Consider the following 13,667-nt stretch of genomic DNA (forward strand, 5'->3'; position numbering starts at 1 on the left):
TATGCCTTTGACAATCACCTTGAATCGTGAATAATTGTCTGTGTGGGCAATTTTCTCTTGAAAAACAACACACTCATGCATAAATGTACACACAAATAAACACAGATGCTGCTTAATATGACACACCAATAACAGGTTGTACAATCAGAGGCATAAAAAACTTAGATTTGTAGTCTGGGTGAGAGGGGAGAGCTGAGGGAAGCCTCAAACCACAGCATTAAAGGCTAATTTTACCCAATCTGAGCACCACAGTCATCTGAAACAGCCTTTCTTCTTTCCCCTTCTCCCCTGCATGTGCTCCGGTTACTCTAATAGTGCGGCAGCCGGTGATAATTTCACTGCAACTATTCCAACCCACACAGAACTGGGCTCCTCTGAGGCACCCGGAGCAGGAGGGGGAGGGCCGAGCTGTACAGAGGAGCAGCATGGTAGGTTGCACCGACACGATGAAAGCCAGAGTGGAAGGAAAAAAAGAAAACGCTGGTGGAGAAGCGTGTGTGGCTGAAGGAAAGCATGACAATCAGACATTTTCCTTTTACCTGCACTATCTGAGCTGCAGTTATTGAGTTTAAAACTTGCTTTTAATGAAGGGTCGTTACCTAAATGATTATTAAAAACCTATTTAAAAGACACAGATTAAAGAACACTTTAAAGTAAATAGTCGTGTGAAGAAAGATCAGAGCAGCCGCTAACAAACAACTCCAGCTTTGAGTGAGGCAAATTAGGCAAGGTGTGTTTGTGTGAGAGGGAGATGAAGGGTGTATTTGGAAGCTTAGAGGAGATCTTGAATGTAGGTTGGATAAAATTAACACACTCGCGCTTAAAGCCACAAACCAACACACATAAGCTCTTTTCAAGCGTGGCATACGTAACGCTGCTGCTTCATCAATCTGTTAGATAGCATCCTGTCGCTCAGATGTAGGTTACTTTAACACCGCAGCTTCGTTTAAAGCAGGGGTGTCAAATTCATTTTAGTTCAGGGGCCACATGAAGACCAATTTGATCAAAAGTGGTCTGGACCAGTAAAAGAGACAAAAAGAGACATGAAACAAAACCAAAAAAGAGACAAAAATTAGACAAAATAGTTAGAGAGCGACAAAAACATGGGCAAATGACAAAAATTAGACAAAAAAATGACAAAAGCAAGAAACAAACCAACAAAAAATAGACTGACACAAGCGAGACAAAAAACCCACAAAACAACAAAAACGACGCACAAAATGATGAATAAAGCAAAACGCAAAACGACAAAAAACAGGACAAAAAACAGGACAAAAAACACAAGCGAGACAAAAAGGAAACAAAACAACAAAAATGAGAAACATAACGACAAAAATATGAGACAACAAAAGTCAGACAAAAAAGGGCAACAAAAACTAGACAAAATAATGTAAAAATGAGACACAAAACCCTAACCCTAACGACAAAAGTGAGAAACAATATGACAAAAAATGAGACAAACGACACGAAACTAAACAAAAGAAGACAAAAAATTTGCCAAAAAAGTTAGAAAGCGTCGAAAAATGGACAAAGGACAAAAATTAGACAAAAAATGACAAAAGCGAGAAATAAAATGAAAAAAATACACTAACAACACAAGTGAGACAAAAAACACAAAACGACACACAAAATAAGCAATACGCAAAATGACAAAAAAGAAAAAAACACAAGCAAGACAAAAAGGAAACACAAAACGACAAAAAACGATGAAAACGAGACAAATGACAAAAGTCGGACATAAAATGACAAAAAACAAAAACAAGACAAAATATTACAAAACTGAGACACAAAACGACAAAAGCGAGAAACAAAATGACAAAAAATGAGACAAACGACACGAAAAAAAAAAGAGACAAAAATTAGACAAAAAAGTTAGTGACAAAAAAAATGGGCAAACGACAAAAATTAGACAAAAAATGAGAGGTGTTCTGTGATTTTGACATGTGGATGGTGACATTTGTGTTGTTGTTTGTGATGTTTCTTGATCAATTCAGGAAAAAGCCTTCACCATATCGCTTCACACGAGTTGAAATATGTTACTTGTGCAGGACTTTCTGTTCCCGCTCAGAGTTGTGTCATGTTGAAAGTGATATGGAAACATTACAAGGTCGAATAGCTGCTGTGGTTTTTACAGAAAAACGATCAAGGTGCTTGTTCAGATATGAAACTGGGACATTCAAATGTCCCCAGATTAACAGAAGCAAGTATGTCTGAAAGATCCTAAAACCTCCCACTCAACATAACATCTGCTTGGAACCAGCTCCACCAAAGAACACAAATCTGAAGGTAACTCTCATGCACCACTTCCTTTCACTTAAGGTATTTCCAGTTCCCAGTTCTTGCTCAAAAGAAAACAGGATAAAGAAAACGCATCTGCAACATGAAATTATAATCTGTACACTTGCTTATGCACAATCAGCTGTCCAGATGGTGATTTCTCCTTCTCATTCTGACTCTGAAGTGTTCAGTCACCCTTCATCCTGAGCTTTCAGACCCATGTGATGAGAGGAAGCGTACCGTTGCACTTCTGTTTGCAAAAGTGAAAGGTTTTGTTGCCAAAACAGGCTGAACTCTCCACTCATTGAGCTGCAGCACTGCAGGCCTGAGAGGTAATTCTTGCACTGCCCCTTTGCAGCAACCTTGTACTGTACCCTCTTTGGATTTTGCATATTTTACTGGTGTGTCAAATGGTTCTGGTACTCTTGGAGGCTAGAAATCAATTGTTCACACACACATCCCACAGGTTTGGAAGGCTACGGCGGATAATCTCGCAACCCAGATAAAAGCTGTGCTCACGCCCGCTGAATGCCTATGATTAATCACTAGCAGCGTCCTTGGGGAGGGAGGCGCCGTGCAGAAGTTTCTCGGTGCTATGAGTGTGCCACGGTGAGGTCAGCGCTGCATTCTGGTTGTGTGTCTGTGAGTTTTTGTGCATGCGGGTGTGTTTATGTGTAGAGTGCGGAGAGTCACCTTGACTGCGAAGCTGCATTTGCCGCTGCGGACCGCCTCCTCGTCTGTCTGCCACTGGTGTGGCCGACTCGACTCCGGCACGTAAACGTCTTTCTTCCGGCGGAAGCTCTGCCGTAGCTTATTCATTGCTGAGCTCCCTGTGAAGTGACGAGAGAAGCTTTATTAATCGCATGGTGAAAACTGGGCAGTCAGCAGCAGCTAAATAAGAAGGTGAAGCAGTGGTTGGACGTTTTTCCAAGATTCTGCACAGCTTTATTCCATTTTAGACAATTTTTGAGTCATTTTATGTGAATTCATGTAACTTCAGATCATTTTTTAGAAATTTTGGACCATTTTACACTGATTTTGCACAAGTTTGTCATTTTGGACGAATTTTGAGGAATTTTGAATAATTCTTTTTAGCAATTCTGCACAGATTTATGCCATTTCAGACGATTTTGAGTCCTTTTATATGAGTTCCTGTAATTTCAGACAGTTTTTGAGTCATTTTATGTGAGTTCATGTAATACCAGACAGTTTGTAAGTCATTTTTGCACTTTTTTGCTCAAGTTTATGTCATTTTGGACAAATTTTGAAGCATTTTGAATTACTATTTTTAATAATTCTACACAGATTTATGACATTTTAGCCAATTTTTGAGCCATTTTTTGGAAATTAATGTAATTTCAGACAGTTTTTGGGTAATTTTTGACCATTTTACACTGATTTGCACAAGTTTATGTCATTTTGGACAAATTTTAAGTAATTTTGAAGATGAATATTCACTCTCCAGACTTCTTCTCTCTACTCTGGTCATCAGCTGTAGAAAGATGTTTCACCATGCTGAATGTATCTCCAACAACTTGCTCCTCTGTTTACTGTTTCTGAGCCATGCTGCATTTGTTACATTGATCCAATAGCTTTGATTTGTCCTCTCAGTCTCTCTGTGGAAACACTGCCTGCAGTTCATCCTGAAAACTTCCTGAATTTTTGCCACCGTCACAGTTGGGTCAGTCTTGGCTTCACTGTTGTGCCAAGGAGTGAAGAATGTTTAGTTTTTTACAGCATCTGGTTTAGGTGAACGGTTTATTTTTGAGGAAAATTTTGAATTAGACACAGACTGAAACAAATTTGATGAAAAATCACAACTTTAAGCTCAGATTTGGTTAAAATGACCCAAAAGAGCAGTTCAAAGACCGTCAGAAAGTTGATTTTTCTGCAGTTCTTTCTATTTTTGTAGTTTTAGGACTTATAAATGGTGTCATTTTGGGGATTGTTTGCAACAAAAAAGACAAATCACATTAAGTAATGATAAAAGTTCGCAACCCAAAGGAAATGTGCCAATTCACGTGCAGCCGATAGTACATGTCGACACGGAATGAATCAGTCAACTTCCTCTGTCTGATAAAAGATTAAAAAAGCTGGTGATCATGAAGAACTACGGTGCCACAATAGCACTTTCAGGAGTCCCTTTTAGTTCCTGTAAATAAGAATCCTTCAAACACAGTGAACAATACAGTCAGCTGTTGTGGCTCTGACTCACCAGAAGGAACAAAAGAGTCGGTGCCCGGAGTCCAGGCAGGACAAATAAGAGGCAGCAGTAGTGATTTAACTGAGAGAACTCTGAACCTGCTGACTGCATGAGAACGGCAGGATTACTGATAATCCAGATTTCCATCTTTTAAATTTAGACAGACATGTTTCATTTATGTGTTCAGCACTGCAGTCACACTTCTAGGGAAATTCCTCTACATAAACTGGAATATAGCTGGAATATAACAGTAGCAACCTGACTCAAAGGTCAAAGAGTGAATGACTGGATCTCTACAGGAAACGACAGAGTTCTTTAGAAAATAGCTTGTATTTTTGTGGGTCGTTGAAGGGAAATTATCATTTAATTAGGTCATTTCTAAATGGTAGAGAAGCATCTAGATTAGAGGTTGACCTGATCTGATGTTTTTTCCGATTAGCGATTATGCTTTCTTTATTTTGTTTAAACAAGAATGTATGACAGGATCATTTTTGCACTTTTTTACTCAAGTTTATGTAATTTTGGACAAATTTTGAAGCATTTTCAATTCTTCTTTTTAACAATTCTGCACAGATTCATGCCATTTTAGACTATTTTTGAGTCATTTTATGTGAGTTCAATTAATTCTAGACAGTTTGTAAGTCATTTTTGCACTTCTTTGCTCAAGTTTGTTACTTCGGACAAATTTTGAAGCATTTTGAATACTTCTAAATGATCATTCAGTTGTGTCAGCTATTTAGAACTTTTTATTATATCTTTTTGTGGTTGCTGCTTAAAGGGAAAACAAAGGTGACCAGTAAGCTGGTTACCCAAAGTGTCAGTTACAAACACACAATACAGTAAATAAACCCATTTTCTGGTATCAGGGCTGTAGCCTCCAGGTCAACTAGTGAGTTTTGGTTGCTCTGTACCAGCGGTGTTCAGTGGCCACATACAGGCCAAATTGAGAGGGTTGGACCAGTAAATTCAGAGAATAATAACCTATAAATAACCACAACTCCAAATATTTCCCTTTGTTTTAGTGCAAAAAAAAGTACATTCTGAAAATGTTCGCATTTAATGAACTTTTTACAAAACATTAGGAACAACCTGAAATTTCTGAAGAAAAATAAGTGTAATTTCAACAACATTTTGCCTCAGTTTAGCATTTACACAGTACAAGTTACAGATCACGGTGTGTCTACAAAGGCACAAAACTTTTAGTCACAGATGTCTGGAACTGAACAATCTGGTATTTTACTGTATGATCAAAACAACTTCTCAAGATCTAGAAATTATTTTAAACTTATAACTTTACAAATTTACAATTTGCACTGAATGTCTTCTCTGTAATTTTTACACTTTGCAGAGTCATCCTGCGGGCCAGACTGGAAGCTCTGGTGGGCCAGTTTTGGTCCGCGGGCCGCATCTTTGATACCCCAGCAACCAAAGTCTAACTGGTAGACAACTGCCAGTTTTACTTTCATAAACAGAAAAGCTCTACATAAAAAGTCTTCCCGAATGAATCCGTTATTTTTGGCACTACCTGTGAACGCCCCCACACTTTCACAGAACTGTCCCGACCTAATGGAGACTGGCAGCTCTGACTTATTTATGTTTACCGAATGTTTACTCAGAGTCGGTTCCAAACAAACTGACGCCGTGTCAAAGAAATTGTCGGTTTTGAACAAACAGATTTTGTAAACAGCAGTTTGTGTATCGCAGCTCAACAACAAACGCTGCAGCAGGTTAACTCCTCGAAAGCTGCTATTCTGGATCACCAGCTGATATAGTTCTATTTTCATAAAACATCTGAATGTGGGCAGGTGCACACCGGTCAACTACTGGCCTGGTATCATTTCAGTATTACACAAGCAGGTGAGAATGATTTAATATGCTGCAAATGCGAGCTTTTTATGTTATTTTGTAGCTCATTTAGGCTAATAAGGCTAGCATATAGACTGTTCTCAGTGCACTGTGGCTCATAGCTTTTCCCTTTATGAGCTCTGCTTCATTAAACTGGTGAGATTTCCTGTTCAACGACGGATAAAGAGCAACATTTACTTTTGTTCTGCCTTCTAAATAACAACCCTGTCTGCACAAAATTACATTCCTTTACAACTAAACCGCCATCTGGAGTATGTTTTGGGGAAACATATTTTCTGACACCATATATTTGTAATGTTTCATAAATAGATTTCTAATCAACATATTTTGCTATTTATTTTACTGCTCCACTGCCGCCCCATTTCAGCCAGGATTTGTCACCATGGTAACCCAGAAAATGGAGGGGATGCTTTAAACATGTAGCAAAATGACATTTTTCTGAGGTAATTGTGGTGCGTAAACTTAATCGAGCTTCATGGAAAAGTATCTTTAAAAGTGTGATATTTTTCTAAGCCCAACTACGTAGTTTTTGTGGCAAGTCTAACTAGAGAACAAGTGGAAATCTAAAGTAAACAACCGCAGAAAACAAAACCTAGCTGTGAGACTGGTGGTCTCTCATCCATCATGAGATGCAAACCCTGGTTTTCCGGGTAAAATCCTTGAAACTGACCACCTTTCCTGCCACATTCCCTTCAAAATGTGATTGAGAATAGAGATTAGTTGAGACAAGCTTGCAGATAAAGTGGTAAAAAAATCAGTCAATACTTATTAGTACTTCAGATTGCCTTTAAGAAATCCAGCTGCCTTCTGAGATCCAAGCAGTTACTTTAGAGCAGGGGTGTCAAACATGTGGCCCGCGGGCCAAAAGCGGCCCGCCAGTGTGTCCAATCCGGCCTGCCTGACGACTCTGTAAAGTGTAAAAATTACAGAGAAGACATTAACTGTAAATTTGTAAAACTGTACATTTAAAATAATTTCTGGACCATGACAAGTTGTTTTGATCATAAAGTCAAATACTAGATTCATTGTTTTTTGTTGTTTTGTGTCTCGTTTTTGTCATATTTTGTCTTGTTGTGGCCCCTAACTAAAATGAGTTTGACACCCCTGCGTTATAGAGTTCAGTGTTACCTTGAGGGATCCAGCATTGAAAATAAAACGCAGATTTGTCGAGTTCCTTCAAAAAAATCTAATGTAATGAGTTTTAATTTTGCTTTAGTGCAGCAGAATTATATAAAAATCCTGAAAAAAGCACAGTTAATGAAGCCAGGAGCCCTGCTTTAAACAGTACATGTATGTCTTCTTGGCTCTGAAGGGGGATTAGGAGGCACCAAAAAAAAAAAAAAAAGAGACCCAATTAAAAGTTGCTGATCCAAACTAGAACTGAGAGGTGCATCCATCATCGAGAGTCTGGCTCACATCTCTTGGAGCAGCTCATAACAGGGGACCATGAGTCATTCAGCCGTGCAGCTCTGACTTTTAACATGTGGGCCGAGCATACTCCTCCACTAACAAGTTGTACCCACTAACTTCTGAGCTGATGAGGATCTGGTGGGATTAAAAGGTCTTTAATCCAGGAGAACTGACTGTCCACACACACATAACATAGCAGCATGCACACACACACACACACACACACACACACACACACACACACACACACACACACACACACACAAACAACCACCCATGCACCTACTTCCACGCAGGACCTGAGCTGTCTGTTTGCATAATGAAACCTGTCCTGTGAGCCGGTAATGGCAGCGAGTAGAAAGTGTATTTGAGGTGAGGCTCTGTTATCTGTCCGTGCCAGGCTCCAGCTCTGTGGGCAGCGCACAATAAAGCTTTCAGGCCCGACCAGGCCACAGGAACACACATAAACACATCAAACTTCCCACTGTCACCAGAGGGGAGGCCTGGAGTGGAGCGTGGACTGTGAAAACGTCTCGGGAAGCTGAGTCTGAGCAGCAAATTTCTGCACTTTAAGAAACCCCGAGAGCGACTGCAAAGGATACACAACAAAGTTAACCTGCGTTTGAGGATGTTTTACAAGACAGCTGCTTTGTAGGAGCAACTTCTGGACCAATGTGAGGTGGACAGGCCAAGTCTGCAAGCCACCAGCCAGATTTATTCTTTTACAGTGTTTGGCTGTAAAATTACACCATCTTATTGTCATTAAATCTAGAAAAAATGCTACTTTACATTATCTTAAAGAATAATTATGTATATTAAGGATTAAAAACTGTTTTAAATGATATTTTACAGATTTTACCTGTTTTGTTACTAGTAGTATTACAGATACAAAGTAGTAATTTACATGCTAACTGTAACAAACTGGCCAAACCTGCAAATACCATCCATCTGTCTACTTAAAATAGTAATATTTTCATAAATAATTAATAATAATTAATTAACAATAATTAAACAAAGTATTAATTTACACATTAACTGTAAGGAATCAGGCCAAAAATGAAAATATTGGCCATTTTAGAAATTTTTATTTTTACAAATGATACTTCATTCTTTTACAATGCTTCGCTGTAAAATTCTGCTATTTTATTGCAATTAAATTGAGAAAAAATTGTAATTTTATGTTATTTGAAAGAATAATCAGGTTTATTAAGTATTAAAACTGATTGAACTGTTATTTTACAGGTTTTCCCTGTTTTGTTACAGATAATCTCTAGTAAAATTACAGAAACAAAGTATTCATTACGTTAACTGTAAGAAAACAGGCATAAATTGCAAATATCGACCATTTTTAAAAAATTACAAATGATACTTCATTCTTTTACATTTAATTTTCTTTTGTCATTAAATCTAGAAAAAATATAAATATATTTTAAGCTATCTTATAGAATAACTATTTATAATAAGGATTAAAAACAGTGTTTAATGATTTTTTAAAAAGATTTTCCTTGTTTTGTTATGGATAATATCTCGTAAAATTACAAAAAAATATTAATTTACATGTTAACTGCAAGAAAACTAGCAAAAACTTCAAACACCATCCACGATAAAAAAAATTTTACAAACAAAAATGAATTCTTTCACGACATTTGGCTGTGAAATAATGCTATCCTATTATCATTAAATGTAGAAAAAAAATACTTCAAGTTATCTTATAGAATAATTATGTAAAAGAAGAACTAAAAACAGTTTTTAATGATTATTTCACAAATTTTCCTTGTTTTGTTACAGATAATATCTAGTAATATTACAAAAAAGTATTAATTTACATGTTAACTGTAAGAAAATTGGCCAAAACTGCAAATACGGTCCACCCGTTCCATTACAAATGGTAATTTATGCTTTTACAACATTTCATGATAAAATTAAACAATTTTAACATATTTAAATTTCCCAAAAAATACAATTAAACAACGTGATTTCAGCTCATGTGCTCTGTAATGGAATCTGCAGTGGTGACCCCTGAGTCATGCTGGAGGTAGAACAGTAGAATAATAGAATAATGAGGCAGAAACAACGACCAACAAAGTGTAAAGCAGGTGCTTCGAAGCGTGAAATCACCTGCTTCGTAATAAGAGCCTCTGCAGGTGAAACAATATAAAAGAAACAACACCCGGCGTGCACGTCTGCATCGTGCATGCGTGCATACAAGTCGTAGCCTGCAGAAGACTGAAGTGTTTGGAAACAAGACGACAGAGCGAGGGGAGAGAATATTGCTTCATCCCTCAGGCGCGCTCCCTTCCTAACGCGCTCGTTTATTTAGGTCATATCATGTTTGGGCTCACTGCAGTGCCAGTGACAGGCTGCATGCTTCCAGCCTGCAGAGCCGAGAGGAGGAGCGGGACCAGAACACATTAGTCTGCACCTCGTCTTCGGTGCAACAAATTAAAGCCTTTTGTTTCGTAAATGTTCTCACTTCGAATGCATCTCTCATATTGTCACCAGACACAAGACGGCACCCAGTACAGATGGAGGAAACGGATCTCTGAGATGTGTCAGCGAGGCTTGTGGTATTTCAGGATATCTTTAAGAAAATTTGTCAGATGGGTGGCATTTTATAAAACAGGCCTCTTGTTTTCCATACTGAATGTTAAGGAGATGTGTTTTAACTCTTCACCCAACTTGCGAACCACACATTTTCGGAAAATAATCCATCCATCGGTCGCCTAGAAAACTGCACGTGACAAACTGGCATTTTCCCATGACTTGTGTGGTTACTACAGAACGCATGATTTATTTTTGAACTTCAAAACATCTAATCAATGCATTTTTTTATTATATGTATAAAACAAGATGCCTAACGAATTCAGCCACCTAAAGTCTTTCACTACTTCAAGGACAAAATACGATACAAGTTTAGCAATATTCTCCTTCAAAAATATCAATTTCAACAAAGGAATTTTATTTTTATAATCTTGTGTGACCAAATGTGTCAGGCAGAAAACATGTGCAACCCAGTGGGCCTGAGGTGGGGATCACTTTAACATTTGCTCAAAGCATCTTCACACTCTTTAGTGGAAAAAAAGCCAGCTATAAATGTTTCGTTTTTTTTTTAAAAAAAATGTACACTTTCAAGGACAGTTCATCTAGGTGTGTGTAAATTCTAAACAGGTTTTTATCAAGAATAACAAAATAAAACAAAAAAATATATAATATAGCAGTGCTTGGAAGTCTACAATGTCACAAAACGATGAAAAATGCCCTGAAGAAAACCTCTCCACATTGCTTTTTCTGCTCAGTAACAGCTATTTTACTCGATTAAAAAGAGAAATGCAACATATTTTAGTGATAGAGAAGCTGAAAAATGAAAACATTTGATCCTTTTACTCGATAACGCTGCGCTAGTCGGCATTTTAATCTTGTTTTAGATGACTGTAACGATCTTCCACAGGGAATTCACAACTCTGTCTTTTTAGCTCATTGTTTTGGTTTCATCAAGACATCTGCAAACATCTTCCTTCCTCAGGAGACCAAACAGGAGCAAATTGAGAGTGAATATTTGCCAAATCACCAGAAACACAACTACAAATGGAAGCTAATGTTGTCAGTCCCCAGCTACATATCATTCCCCTTCTTAATTTCCCAACAGTTACTGTATATTTCTAGGGGGTAAATGCCAAAAAATATAAATCTTTGAAGTCTGTCTCTGCTGGATGTGTAAAAGACAGCTTTTTGCCAACACACTCACCAAAACAACAGGTCCATACGTGTATTTAGGGCTGCAAAAGAGAGATTTCTTTGATTAACAAATTAGAAAAATACAAAAACTGTCTCATCTTATGTTAGAACTTTGCAGAGCCGAAGGTGGCGTCTTCAAGTATCTATCTTTTTTGTCTTAAATTTTATGGGGTTGGTGCCACAGACCCAAAATTAACTGCAAAAAAAAAAGGGTTTAAATGCTTTAAATATACCAGAAGAATAGACTAGACTAAATTTTGCACAGAGTACCAAGACAACAAAATGCAGCTTAGTGTCTAACCTGAAGTGAAAAAGCAGCGGTGAAGTCTATTACAAAAACTGTGGGGCAAGAAAGCCATAACACAATATTAGCTGAGAAAGTAGTTCAGATTTTTTTTTTTTGGGCTCGCAGGCAAATGTTCCCCATTAAAGCCCCGTAGTTTTTGCCTCATCTCACAGTACCTTCCCTAAACTCACCTTCTAAATCACTTAGCACTCACTGCCAGCTTACAACCCACACACACATTCTCTCCTGCAAAACTGCAATGTCTAAGACAAAAAAAAAAAAAAGAAGGGGGAGCGCGGGAATGTAGGTGAAAGCACATATATTCTTGTGCGTGGGAAAGAAAGCGTACGCTGGCTGTGTTTGTGTATTCGTGGTGAACGCTGGTGCGCAGCCAAGCATATGCACCTAAGGAGTGAGTGTACGACATGTGCAGCCGTTAGCAGGAATGTGATACGAGCAGCGGTGCCAAAATGTAGCATGTTTGGAACGAGCACAGCTAAAAAAAACAAAACAAAAAAAAAAACGCAATTCCCTGACAAGATGTTCCTGCTCTTGAACCAACCTGGAGTTTCTGCTTTTCATGCTTTTACCCTTTAGACCCTTTTTTTTTCAAACCAAGCCTATGATCCAGGACAGATTCACATTCACAACAAGGAGCAAGACACAACAAGTGTGAGCTTCAGAGCAGCAGAATTAAAACCCATCACACAGCTCCTCTGCAGCACACCATGCTTTATTCACAAGGCTGTTTTTATGCTCTCCAGCAGAGACTGATCTGAATTAAATCAGAACACATCACCTGCTTTTACTCCTCAACTCTGCTTTGGACACATTTCACAGATTTCCCCTTGTTTAGCTGAATTACAGCTAATCTCTAGTAAAAAAAAAAAAAATCACAGAAAAAAGGGATTTATTCACATTTCAACTGTAAAACTGTTTGATTGTAAAATGGCAATATTATACTGAACTTATTTCAGCAAAAGGGATTATTTTCTGTTACTTGTTTAAAAAAAAACAAAACTATGAATAATATATATTAAGGATTGAAAAATGGTGAATCATTCAAACTCTTTTTCCCGTTTCAATCAATTACAAGTAAAAACTAAAATTATATCAAGTAATTAAATAAATGAATTAAATATACAGTATTTATTTATTATTTTATCATTTTAATTTTTTTTAAACCATTACCCATTTTTACTGCATTTAAATCACCTACAGCATTTTTGTAGTATTTAACCCTTTTATAATGTCATTTTACTGACACATTGACTGCTAGATTTTCGCAGCTGTTTTGACATATATTTTATTACAGTATGAGATTAACCCTGGTCTGACCACACTTGACTTAAATATTAAACACTTCAATAATAACTGCAAAAATAAAGGCATAAATTCTACCTTCACACATACTATTTTACTGTATTTAAATCAGCAAAAAATATTATTTAACTTTTTTTAGTTATTTATAGAAGGATTATGTACATTAAGGACTGAAAAATTGATTAGTTTTGTAACAGATGACGTCTAATAAAATTACAGAAATGGTTTTAATTCACATGTTGAGTGTAAAAAAACCTTTAAATTATGTCCACATCAAAAATCTGTAATTTTACATATTGTAAGTATTTCTTTACAATTTATGGCCACAAAATTACCCATTTTTACTGCATTTAGATCATCTAAAAATATTCAAAAATGTTACAATTGCCGTTATATTCAAAAGCATTTTTATAGTATTCAACCCTTTTATAATGTCATTTTTCTGACACAGTTACTACCAGATTTTCACAGATGTTTAGACAGGTATTTTTTACAGAGTGAGATTAACCCTGGTCTTACATCGATTAACTTAAATATTAAACATTTTCAATAATAACTCCAAAATAA

At 37.1% G+C, this 13,667-nt stretch overlaps 1 protein-coding gene across 8 annotated transcripts in view; it reads right to left on the minus strand.

Moving 5' to 3' along the window:
- Nucleotides 1–13,667, minus strand: part of numb (NUMB endocytic adaptor protein) — a 63,905-nt gene that overhangs the window by 25,526 nt on the left and 24,712 nt on the right. For 7 of the 8 annotated variants that reach the window (XM_023277748.3, XM_035951630.2, XM_035951632.2 and 4 more), the window contains exon 2: nucleotides 2,971–3,107. In XM_023277748.3, the coding sequence (XP_023133516.1) occupies nucleotides 2,971–3,096 (126 nt within the window). In that variant the 5' untranslated portion in view covers nucleotides 3,097–3,107. Of the gene's footprint in view, nucleotides 1–2,970; nucleotides 3,108–7,121; nucleotides 7,254–13,667 lie in introns of all 8 variants that reach the window. The other variant, XM_023277749.3, reaches the window with a different exon arrangement.

The sequence above is a fragment of the Amphiprion ocellaris genome, chromosome 20 (genome assembly GCF_022539595.1).
Source record: "Amphiprion ocellaris isolate individual 3 ecotype Okinawa chromosome 20, ASM2253959v1, whole genome shotgun sequence".
Lineage (NCBI taxonomy): Eukaryota > Metazoa > Chordata > Actinopteri > Pomacentridae > Amphiprion > Amphiprion ocellaris.